The sequence below is a fragment of the Strix aluco genome, chromosome 24 (genome assembly GCF_031877795.1).
Source record: "Strix aluco isolate bStrAlu1 chromosome 24, bStrAlu1.hap1, whole genome shotgun sequence".
Classification (NCBI taxonomy): Eukaryota; Metazoa; Chordata; class Aves; order Strigiformes; family Strigidae; genus Strix; species Strix aluco.
The window spans coordinates 3,673,620-3,685,807 of record NC_133954.1 but is presented as its reverse complement, the minus strand read 5'-3'; the positions used below and the strand labels follow the sequence as shown (position 1 = coordinate 3,685,807).

Sequence of the window (12,188 nt, the reverse complement as noted above, 5' to 3'; positions counted from 1 at the left end):
GAGTGTCTGGTTCCAGTAAGAGAGGTACTCAGCCTCTTCCAAGCGTTCCTTAAAATGCCCATTATTAGTGCTAAGACAAGAAAGGAAAGCAGGGTTATGTCCGTGACCTTACATCCCTTCACGTGCTGGAAAGCCTGAGCTGCTCTACATCAGCTGCTCTCCCAGAATGAGAGAATCACAGAACAGCTGAGGTTGGAAGGGACCTCTGGATGTCATCTGGTCCAAGCCCCCTGCTCAAACATGGCCACCTAGAGCCAGTTGCCCAGGACCGTCTCCAGGTAGTTTTGGATATGGGAAGGCCTGTGACCTCCCTGGGCAACCCACGGCAGTTGTCAGTCACTCCCACAGCACAGTATAATTTGTTGCCCCCTTTCTAGAGTACAGGACACTGTGTGTGTCTCATCCACACATGGATTACCCCATTTTGGTCAGTCAGGCTTTTAGAACAGTTTCTTCAAATGGAAACAGATCTCGTCATCATTTCAGCTGTCTAACAGTAGAAACTGGCCAGCGTTGGCAGTGAAGAAATACCAGCAGCTTTCACATCCACTTTTCTTAGGGTGTAAATCAAGGTGCACAGCACAGGAATAAGTGTGATGTAAAGAACAGCTCCTACTCTGTCAGTCAATGGTTTAAATCACCATAAATAAAACCCAACCTCTGGCACAAATACACTTAATTTGAAGTGTAAAGCCTGCATGGATCCTGTGGCCTTTTCCTACCTTTGCAAGAGCTCTTTAGTTGGGTCGGCAAACCAGGGGTCATGCCAGGAGTCAGCAGCAGCACTTTGGCAGTGCTTTGGCCAAGGGTCTTACTCATCTGTCAGAAACAATGCCATCCCTCCCTCATCCAGAAGGAAAATTTCAGAGAGTATCATCATTGCCAAGGACCTTCTCCTTGTTACAAGGTTCAGTGTGGTAGTGTAGGAGGTCTATATGGATGATGATGTTCGTCATTAGCAGCATGACTAGGGAAAAAAATTTCAGACATGCAAGTGAAACGCTGCTATAGAGTTTTTGGCCTTCAGGTGTTCTGAGCTGTGTTTCATGAGCCAGCCTCAAGATATTCAGCAGCATGGGTGACTTTTCCCTGCTAGTCCCATCCATGTGTGCTGGCCATGGCCCCTAGATTGAGTGGTGGAGGGCAGAGGAAGGTGGAGTAGCAGCTCTGGGCCATCCCAAGGGCTCTTCCCTTCTTTACCACTCTTGCCATTCTGCAAAGCAAATCACCTTTCAGAGCCCAAAGCCAACCCCCTGCCAAGGCAGTGCAGCTCCAGCCATAGCAAGAGGAACGCTCTTGCTCAGGAGCTGATGGGGCTGCTGAGCCCTCAGAGCCTCCTGCCTTTCTGGGCATTTGTGCACAGAGACACAACAAGGCAAGGTCTCCTTGTGCCCTCACCCCCTTGCACCCAGAGCAACACCCTTCTCCTTTGGCAGCTTGGGGCGTGTCCACAGAAGGAAGGACCACATGGAGGCCAGGCTTGAATGCAACAGAACTTTAATGAGTCAAATGAAGGAAACAAAGTCACTCCAAGTGGAGGTCAGCAGTGCAGGGAGCCCTGGGGGCAGCTGAGAATCTGCAGTCCTTGGCCATAGAGAAGTTCCTGCATGATGTCTGTCTGCCTGTCCCAGGGAGGGAGACGAGATAGATGGACCTTACACAGCTGGTGCTGGGGTGCATGAGGGGAGAGGTAGTAAACAAAGAAAAAGGAAAGAAAGGCAAAACCATTCCGCTATCCCAAAAGCAACCTCCAAAATATTGATCTTCTACCCAGCACCATGTTCTGAGTTCCTCAAGCTGTTTCCTGGGGTTTGTCGGCACCTTTAACAGGGTGGGCACCTTCTGCCACAGTAGCGGCTGGTAATGCAGGAGAGGTCAAAGCCCCCAGAGTTGATGGGCACTCCGTCACAGCTGAGGATGCTGCCAACGGCAGCGGAGGTGGAGGAGCCCACAACGGTGTTCTGTGGGAAGGAGCTGAGGATGGGTCCGGGCAGGGTCACCACCACGGGGGAGGGCTGGATGGCAACGGTGGAGCTCTGGCACTGCCTGACACAGGGCTCATTGCAGCTGTTGGCCAGCGGGGTCGGTCCGCAGGGCCGGCATGGCAGGCACTGGTCATAGCAGGACATGTCTCTGAGGGTGGAGGTGCACCTGGGTAGAAGCAGGGAGGAAGCAGAGCACAAGGGTGGGTGAGGAGCTGCCTGGTTACCCTGTCATAGAGGAGATAAGGCCTATACTTAGTGGGGAGATGAAAGTTTTGTCAATAGCCACAAGGTCTTCATTCCCCCACAAAGAACAGCCTGGCTAAACAAAGGTCTCTCCTTATGCATAAACTTAAACTCTACTCAGCCCCCCAGCCTCTATAAGCACACCGTGTCCCCACTTCTCTCTGTCATGACAAGAAAATCCAAACCCCAGGACAGGACAGAGTAATATTAGCTGGGATGTCTCTCAAGTGGAGATCTCCTTTGGAAGAGGACGAGAAGGGGCTTCAGACTCACCTGGTTCCCAAGCAGAAGGAGCCTAGAGAAGTGCATGAGAGAGCAGGGACTTGGGCTGCCTTTTATACCTGCCCTTCACTGCCGCAGGACCAGAGGCACCTTTGCAGAGGTAACAATTTTCTGACAAGCTCATCTTGAATGCAAACCATCGCAGCTAATGCTATGGGCTGTGCTTTCATTTCCTGCACTGCTCCTTTTCATTTCCAGGTTTGTGCCATGCCCATTCCCCAGTGAAGGCTTGTTCTGAGCACTGGGATGAAAGGCCCCAGGATTTCTAGGGCAGGAATGCAGCAGTGCTGGCAGAAGACTCAACTGAAGTGTTGGATGTTTTCAGAGCAGGCAAGTGATGTCAGTCTGGGTCACTGTGTTGGGGCTGTTTGAAGTGTTGTTCTCAGGAAAAAGCTGCACCCATCCTCAGATGGATGACGTGGGCTCCTGTGCATGAGGTTCTGCCACAGTCCTTCTCCTTCCCTGCCTCCCCCCTCAGCTCACCTCAGTGGTCACTTGTTGTTGCCTCCCCAGGTGTAGGTGTTGTGCTGCTGGGGTTTGAACTCATCCTGCCTAACACTGCCCAGTCCCCCGGGATCCTCAGCAGAGTCCATGGTCCATTGTGTTCCTATGAGTGTTCTTTCCTTGTCTTTACTTGTAAGCAGACAGGTTTCTGTGGATGCACATGGGAGCAAAGATTTGTGTATAATTCCATGCAGGTGTGCACAATGTGTGTATGTGTGACCTTGTGTGTCCTTCATCACGAGGGAATGTGCTGCTCATGGCCCAGACACTCTCCTCTGCTCTGTCCATGAGCACCACAGAGCAGCAGGTTCCCAGGGTCAGAAGGAGCCTGAGTGCAGCTGAACGGTGATGGCACCAGCCTGCTAGAGATGTGTCCAGGGAAGAGGCTCTGAAGTGCAGCCCCTGGATCCTGAGCCCTCCTTTTCTTGTTCCTTCAAATTCACGCTCTGCTGCTGCCGATTTCAGGCCACTACAAGGATGGTTTCACTCCAGCTTGGCTCCTTAGTTTAATTCAGTGTAACAGCAGTGGGAGTGCCTCAGCACGGCTGGCAGTGCCCCCTCCCTGCCTCTCCAGGCCAGGACATGGCTGCTCTCCCCAGCTCTAGAGAGTTCAGAAGGACGGGGATTGCTTTCTGGGCAAGGAGAAAGGCTGAGGAATCCTGCTGACCATGTGCTGGCCATCCCTGAGTGCATCTGCTTCCCGTGCAGTGTCGGTGGTGTCTGGGCTGGGACAGATCAAAATGTACATTTGTAGATCATCGGTCTGGTGCTGCATCAGGCAGGACCTGAGACCTTGGAGCAAACAGATAAGGAATGAACAGAACAGAGAGCCTGATATCACTGTGCTCTGAGGGGAAGTGACAGACCCTGTGACTCTCACAAGAAAGCCAAAGACATCGTGGCTGCCTTGGACTTCAGCCCACAAGGACCACAAGGGAAGGGGCATTAGGTTTGACACCACATCCCCCAAAGCCTGCTGCTGCCCCACAGGGCTGTCCAGAAGAGACTCTCTTTCCAACAAGGGCTGTGTACAGTGGGTAAATGTTCTAAGCCCATCTCCCCTCCTGAATATTTGTCTGCCTGGGTCAGGCCCAGCTTGGACACAGTGCAGCCAAGGCTTCCCCCCTTCCCTTGAGTGACCTCGGGGAGATCAGTGCCAGGGAGCTCTGCTGGGAGAGCTCAGCCAGGGCTGATTCCCCTCTCCGTGGAGCTGCTCCTGAGCTGAGGCTGTCGTGTAGCTGAGGGAAACCTAGCTGGTGTCTCAGGAGGTAACAGGCACTGTGGACAAGGAAAGGGCAGGGGAGGTGTGTACCTACAGTTTAGCAAGACCTTGATAGCTCCTTTCATATTTCATTTATGATGAAATTTGTAAGAGATGTGTTCAGTGACAGGATGATAATGTGGGTGGAATATTGGCTGGACTACCAGGCTCAATGGCTGTTGATGAGTGGTGCAAATCTCAGCTAGCAGCCACTTACTGTTGGTCGTTGTCAGGGATCAGCAGTAGGATCAATACAACAATTGTTTCATTAACACACCATGAGCAACTGAAAGGTCAGAACTTCCTGCAAGATTGGGGATGACACCCAACCACAGGCAACAGGCAGACACTGATCTCTGTCAGCCAAATTGTTCCCAGCAGGTCCAGGGAATAAGTGTTCAAAGGAAAGACAGAAGAGGTGTTGGACTGTGGAGGAGCTGAGAGACATAAGTGAAGGCTTCTGGAACAGGGACATTTCCAGTTTCTGCAATCTCCACCCCGGAGTGGCCTCAAATAACAGGAACTGTTGCAAGCGGGGGTTGATCCAGACAACCCCTGCAGGTCCCTGCTCAGCTACACTGTGACTGTGTGATTCCCCCTGTCCCCTGCCCTCCCTGAAGCCTGCACGCCCAGGTCACCCTTGGCCTCCCATCCCCTCTGCTAGAGAGCAGCTCAGAGGCATTGTGCTCGGCCTGCAGAGGGGCAGCTGAAGGGAGGCTCTCAGCCTCCTCCGTGCCATGGGCAGGAGGTGAGTGGCTGCTGTTTGCAGGCGCTGAGCTCGGGGACAGCTCTGGGAAGCTGCTGCATGTGCTGGGCCAAGGCCCTGCTGCTGCCCCAGGCTGCAGCTGGCGCTGGGCAGGCTTCTTCTTGCTGGGGAGCCCTTGCTGGAGGAGGGAGAGAGTGGGATTGCCGGGAGCGCAAGTGGTGGCGGTGCAGAGCCGCTGAGCACTCTGAGCCCGGGCGAGCCCCCGAGCGGCGCCGGCGCAGGGCTCAGCCCCGGGGCGGAGCTGGCGGCGGCCGAGAGGAGCGGAGGCGGCGGAGAGGAGGCGCCGCGGCCGGAGCAGAGAGCCGGGGCTGGCGGGGGGCAGCGAGGCGCGGGCGGCGGAGCGGCGGGATGCGGCGGGGCCGGGGCGCAGGGCTGGCGGGGCTGGCCGCGGTGCTCCTGGGTGCGCGGGGCTGGGCCGGGTCTCGCCTGTGACCCTCCTGCTCCTCTTGAACCTTATTCTCTTCTCTGTCCTCCCTTCTGCCCCCAATGAGCTCGTTCCCTCCCAGCTTGCTTCTCTATACTCTTACACCATTTCCGCATCCATCCATCCATCCATCCCAGCCAATCACTTTTCCTCAGTCCCTTCTCCTCTTCCTCACTCGGACTGTCCTTCCAAACATCCCTCATACAATCCTGTCCCCAAACAACCACTCTTAGAGAAGCTGTCCACTCCATCCTGTGTTCTCAGATCACACCCCCATCATCTGTGAAGTGTCCCCTTCTCCCCTCTCCCGCTGCACGACATGTTCAGCTGAAGCAAAGGGATTCTTCTTTTCTCCTCGGCAGTGGCTGCGGGCAGAGCCCAGGTGCAGCAGGAGCCGTCGGCAGAGACCAACGAGGGCACCGGCGTCACCATCAACTGCTCCCACCCCAACATCCAGTCTAACGACTACATCTACTGGTTCCGTCAGCTCCCGGGCCGAGCCCCCGCATTCCTCGCGTTCACTGTGAAAGGCTCCAGAGATCTGCAGGCCCCGCCGGGGCGGCTGTCGGTGGCGGCAGACCGCCGGTCCAGCGCCCTGTGGCTCGCCCGGCCCCGGCGCGGGGACGCGGCGGTGTATTACTGCGCGCTGGGAGACACGGGGAGAGGAGCCGGGGCTGCGGCCGGGCACGAACCGCCGCGGGCGGGACCGGGCGGGGCCGGCGGGGGCGGGGGGACAGCCCCGGGCGGGCCCGCCAGGGGGCGCTGCCGCTCCGCCCGCCGGGGCCGCCTCGCCCCGCCCGGCCCCGCCCGGCCCTGCCTGTCCCCGGGCCCCGCGCCGCTTCCCCCGCCCGCCCGGCCCCGCCACCAACACCGGCACCACCAGGCCCCCCCAGCAGTCAAGGCCTGGCCTCAGCACCTCTTCTCATTGACGGCCGCTGCGGGTCTGTGCTCCCGAGGCCACCAAAGAGCCGCGCTTGGGCAGCGCTGCCCAGGGACAGGCAGACGGGCTGGGCAAGGCAGGCAGGGCAGGGCGGGCTTTCCCCCAGGCTCTCTTGCTGCCTCCCGACGGGCTCAGACTCTGCTGCCTAACGGGGCATCCTCGGGCCTGTCTGTAACGGCCGGCCAGCTCTGCCTCAGAAATGCCTCGCCCAGGGGACAGAGTCCCAGAGCTTTTGCCCTTCCCGGGCACATGCACCAAGGGCTCCCCCAAGGCTGTTAGTACCGCCAACAGCCTCCCTGCACGTTCGACGGAGCCAATTAGCAACGGGGCAATTAAGAAACCAACGCAGCCAGGAAGTACCCGGTGCAGCAGAGCTCCTCCTGCCCACGGGCAGCCGGGCAGCCCTCGGCTCACACGGAACATACAGGGCCCCTCCTCGGGCTCCGGCCTTTCCCCCCGAGGACAGCCAAGGGAACCCCGAGCAGGTGCTTTCCTCTGCCCCGGCCCCACGGACACTCCAGGGCTGAGTTGCTAATGAAAAGCTTTCCTTGAGAAAGAACAGCCAGAAATGGTTCCACATTTCGTTACTTTGTAAAATCTCTGATATAGAATGAAAAACTCCAGCTACAGGCTGTCACGGATCTTTCAGAATGTGTCTGTTCATGTTACAGATTCATCCCACCGAGTCAGGAGTTCAAGCTCCACAGCGAGAGGAGAAGCAGATGTCGAGGTCACAGGCACGTTCAGGCGCTCCCCTCAGTGGCTCAGTGTTGAGACCACGAGCCTGTTTGACAGGATTCAGGTCTTTCTGATTTGAGGCCCAGGAGACACAGGAAAAGCCTGGTCTGGGCACCTGAGGTGGGTTAAACTTGGCTGGGTGCCAGGTGCCCCACCAAGCTGCTCTATCACTGCCCCTCCTCAACTGGGCAGGGGAGAGAAAATATTACCAAAGCCTCATGAGTTGAGATAAGGAAGGTAAGATCACTCAGCAATTACAGGCTTAAGGAGCCAACACAGCTCTTCAAAGTGAATGGTCAGAGGGTTCCAAGGCACAGAGTGAAGGATCAGCCATGGTGCCTGTCCCAGCTGCACTTTGTAACTGTGTTTGCAGGGAACTACTGGCAGGGGGACAAACAAGGCAGAGCCACAGGCATGGCCAGGCCAGCACATGGATCAGCCCCATGGTCACATGGCATCAGCCCCTTTTGTCCCTGTTTCCAGCTCTCCTCCCATGCCTGCTCCATGCCAAAATGCCGTGGTCCTTCCATTTCCGTGTCTCTGCTGCTTCCCCTAAACAACCCATGCACAACCCCTTGCACAGTCCCCCAATTCTTTTCCACTGCATCCCGTAAGAAGTCCAATCCCCCTGTAGGCAGAAACACCCCTGAATTTATAAGATGATCCTCTCTTCTCACTCTTCTCAGAAGTGTCACCTCCAGACAAAGAGGCTGATCAGTTGTAATGAGAGGGATGTGGATAAGATTTTTGTGAAGCAGAGGGTTGTGCTGGATGTCCTCCTGCCACAGAGAGGTCATGTCTCTGACTCTGGCTGGGATGTTTACAGCATCTGCTGTTCCCAGAGACATTTCCCTTGAAGGGCCTCATCCATGGTGTGGGGAGAAGGGAGAGAAAATCCCTGTGGGCACAGAGAGTCACACTCCTGCTTCCAGGTGCCTGTAGCTGTTCCTGGTTCCACCTCCCTTCAGACACTACTGAGGAGGGACAAGGAGCACCTGAGGGGCTGCAAAGGGGCCTGTCTCCAACCCTGAGAGAGGTGGGTGCAAGCCCCTGTCTCTGGTTGGACACTGGATGGCAGGAGATGTTCATTATGGAGCCCAGAACTGGATCCAGCACTCCAGAAGTGGCCTCACCAGCATTGAGTAGAGAGGAAGGATCAGGTCCCTTGTCCTGCTGGTGATGCTCTTCCTACTGCAGGCCAGGATGCTGTTGGCTTTCCTTGCCACGAGGGTGCATTGCCACAGCAGACTCGGGAACAATCCTGAGCTGCTGAAAGTGAGCTGGACACAGCACTGAGTATTCAGGAGAAGTATTGCAGCTGCTTGTCCAAATCTTGCTCTTCCCTCAGTGTCCACCAGTGACCCCTCTTGGAGAAGGGGGCTCTTGGTAGGAGACATGACTGCTCCTGTGGGGTTACCTCCTTGCCAAAAGAAACCCAAGGAAGGCAAATGTCCTCCTAGCCCTGCTTCTGGGGATCAGTGAAAGCCTCAACTTGTGACAAAGACCCATGAGCCAGGCACTGGACAAGATGCTCTGTTCAACCCCTTGAGGTCTCCCCCTGCTTTTCATGTCTCTCCTGCAGCTGTGGGAACTCAACAGCACTTGGCTGGGGGAGTCCCTGTGTCTCTGAGTCCCTGTGAGTTCTTTGCCCAACAGTAAACTGCTGGTGGCTGCAGTTCTGGGATGTGCATTTCTGGGTTCTAGTGTGTCCCTCTGTGCACACATCTCTTATTATGCTCAGTCTGTCTGTTCCTGGAGTGGGGAAGCTGTGGGATGAGCTGTAAAAATCCGCCATGGTGGCAGGCCAACACGCCCAGAGAGGCTGAGGAAACTCCATCCTTGGAGGTCCTCCAAATCCATTTGGACACGGTCCTTTGTAACCAGGTCTAGGTCACTCTTCCTGATCTGGGTTTGGACCCACTGACCTGTAGAAGTTCCTTCCAAATGTGCCAATTGTGTGTTTCTGTAACACAAGTGAAAGGGCTCAAAGAAATGAATTTCTGATTAAGACTAAACTATGATGCATGAAAGCTTTGCTTGTGGTTGTTTCTCAAGGACTCCTGTTTTCCCGAGGCGTCTTTGTGTAGACAAAAGTAAAACGCTCCCTGTATAAGTCACTGATGGCAGACTCAAAGCCTTCAGTTGACACTTGGGCAAACTAAGATAAGGGGGACTTGAACAAAAGGACACAGAGATACTATCTAGGCAGGATGATCTTGCTGAGTTAGGAAGAAGACACCTGGACTTTACTCCACGGCACATGCTCTGGAAAGAAGGTCAACTAATGAACACCATGAGGAAGACTTACTTTTGACCTCGACCATCGAAGACCCTCGCTCTACTTTTACTACGCATGCTTGGACTATATAAATGAATTCCAGGAACTCATTATCATGACACCCCTCTCCAGGGAATCTAATGCATTTGTATGATTTGTGTGTATGTAAACTGATGTCCCTTGCTAGTTCTTGGGAGCCCTTATGGTGGAGAATCCCCAGGGCAACCCCAGCGTTGCTAATAAAGAATATCTGCTTAACAGTTATATTGGATTCTGACTGTTGAGTGAATTTTGTACTTTCACAAGACATGAGGGGAGGCTGAGAGAACTGGCCTCCTTCAGCCTTCAAAAGAGAAGCTTAAGAGAGAGCTTTTTGATGCTTCTAACACTTGACTGGAGGATGAACGGCCAGATGGATCTAAACTCTTCTTGAGCACAGCGACAGTGTGAAAGGCAATGGACACAGTCTGGAACAGGGGAAATCCTCCTAGAATATTGGAATTGTGTTTCTTTTAATGATAAAGTTGGAGCATGGGTGTAGATAGATCCCGGTAAAAATGTGACTCTGGCTCCACAGAGTATCGATAAAAATACCATTAATTGAGATGTCGCTGTAGAGATGGACAAAGCGACACACACACACACACACACACACACACACACTCACATGGGTGAACAAGTGGCTATTTTTTTTATTACTAAAAGCATGCATTTTTATATATTTCAGGTGCCAGAGTGTCACAATATAATTGGTCAAAAAGTTGTTTTTAACATTCTCATTGGATAACCTTTATCAGTTTCCTCCCTGCTTGCTTCATCCTGCTATGTAGTCAGCAGCTCCTTGAAAGTTATATGCTTTAAGCATAGCTTCCCTATCTTAAGGGTACACTGGAATCTTGTCAAGGTCAAACTCTTCTTCAATCAGTTTATCGACAGACGAGCTGCCTTCCCCAACATTGAGATAAGACAGAAGGTGAAAGGGGGCAGCTCTGCTGACTTTATGCCCCTTCAGTTGCTGGGATCCCTGGCCTATGGAGCATGAGGTGGAGCTCGAGTTGGGGTTTAGCACATAGTGCAAGTCCTGCCCGTGCTGAGACTCAGTGGCATCGTCATCTTTTAAGTTTTACATGGGTTTGCCTTGGACATAAACCACTCCTAATTTCTACTGTTGAGCAAAAGGACATTTATATGAAAGCACGGAGCTTCACTCCTAGGGCAAGACAAGGACACGCTCATGGCAATTTTGCCAAGTGATATGTGCAGCTCAGCACAGCACAGGTCTGTGCCTGCTCAGGTCAGGGTAAGCTAACGATAATGAACAGTTTGTTATCTCTGCCCTGACTGGTGCTTGGGATCACTTGGGAGTTGATCTGGAAAAGGCGTGGGAGAGGGGCAGCCCACCTGCCCATCCCCCACAGCTTCACATGCCCTTACAGCTCTGGGGTGCAGGGTTACCCTATACCCACCACTGGCAGTGCAGCACTTCAAAGGGTGCCCCATGTGCTCCCTGGGAGTGGGGGATGACCCACTGATCCCTCATCCTGTTCCCTGCTGACACCTCAGCCTTTCCCATAGTTTCTCCTCATCATCTCTGCATCTGTGGCACCTGTTCCCAGGAGAAATAGCAGTGTCCTCATAGAGCTGAGGACATCAGGGGAAGATGTGAAAAACCCTGACCTCCCAGATGGCCCAGCAGTGGCTGTGCAGATGAGCAGGTGATTCTAGCTGGGGAGGTGAGGACTCCACTGTCAGCTGACTGAGAACAGCCCCTTCCAATAACTGGGGCTCCCAGATCCCCCAGGGCCCCTCATTGTGGAGATGCTGAGAATGCCCTTGGCTGAGGGAGCCACAGGTGTTGCTGCTGGAGGAGGGAGAAACCCAGAAGGAGCATTTCAGACACAGGAAGAAGAGATCGTTTCTCCCCCCAGTTTCTTCCTTTGCTCCCCCAACAGAGTCGGTTCCAGCAGCTCTGTTATCAGACAAGCCATGTCCAGGAAGGCTGGGGGAACACCAGAGAAGTGGTGGATGTGCCTGGGCCCACAGTAAACCAAGTGGGAGTTGATTATTGTGTGCAGAGCAGGAGGCAGGGAACCAGCCAGCCATGTCCCTGCCACCAGCCAGGCACACACAGCCTGATGTGTGATGGCCCCATGGCACAGTGGGGTGCAGGTAACCAAGCAGTGGCCATAGGCCATGAGAAGGTGGAGGAAGCATTGGTCCCTGCCCAGGAGCTGGGAGGAGGACAGCTGGGCCATGCAGCTGTGGAAGGAGAGGGGTATGTCCCCTGGTCTGAGGAAGCCCTCCAGCATCTTTGGAAGGAAGACCCTGGGCAAGAGAGACTGAAGCTTTTTGTCTTGCATGCAAGGCCTGATGGTCAGTGGCAGCAGAGGAGCCAGGGGTGACTTCCTCAGCTCCAAGGGATGATGCCCACAAGACGAGCCACTGCAGGGTGCCCCAACCTCCCATTCTGTCTGAATGGAGATGGGTCTCCTTGTGCCCTCACCCCCTTCCACCCAGAGCAACACCCTTCTCCTTTGGCAGCTTGGGGATTGTACACAGAGGGAAGTACCACATGGAGGCCAGGCTTGAATGCAGCAGAACTTTAATGAGTCAAAGAGGGAAACAAAGTCACTCCAAGTCGACGTCAGCAGTGCAGGGAGCCCTGAGGGCAACCAAGGGTCTGTGGTTCTCGGCTGTAAAGTTCCTGCCTGATGTCTATCTGCCCGTCCTGTAGAGGGAGAGGAGACAGATAGTCCCCACCAGGCTG

At 54.5% G+C, this 12,188-nt stretch overlaps 2 protein-coding genes across 2 annotated transcripts; one reads left to right on the top strand and one right to left on the bottom strand.

The window, feature by feature from the left end:
* Positions 1–1,823: 1,823 nt before the first annotated feature.
* On the bottom strand, positions 1,824–2,129 carry LOC141934205 (feather keratin Cos1-2). Its single transcript, XM_074849542.1, has one exon. It carries the CDS (start codon positions 2,127–2,129, stop codon positions 1,824–1,826), a length of 306 nt encoding a protein of 101 aa, XP_074705643.1.
* A 3,260-nt stretch (positions 2,130–5,389) lies between these two features.
* On the top strand, positions 5,390–11,467 carry LOC141934288 (uncharacterized). The gene is made up of 5 exons (XM_074849656.1): positions 5,390–5,441; positions 5,828–6,110; positions 10,459–10,552; positions 10,997–11,136; positions 11,374–11,467. The coding sequence occupies exons 1-5, from the start codon at positions 5,390–5,392 to the stop codon at positions 11,465–11,467; spliced, it is 663 nt and encodes a 220-aa protein (XP_074705757.1).
* Positions 11,468–12,188: the final 721 nt, after the last annotated feature.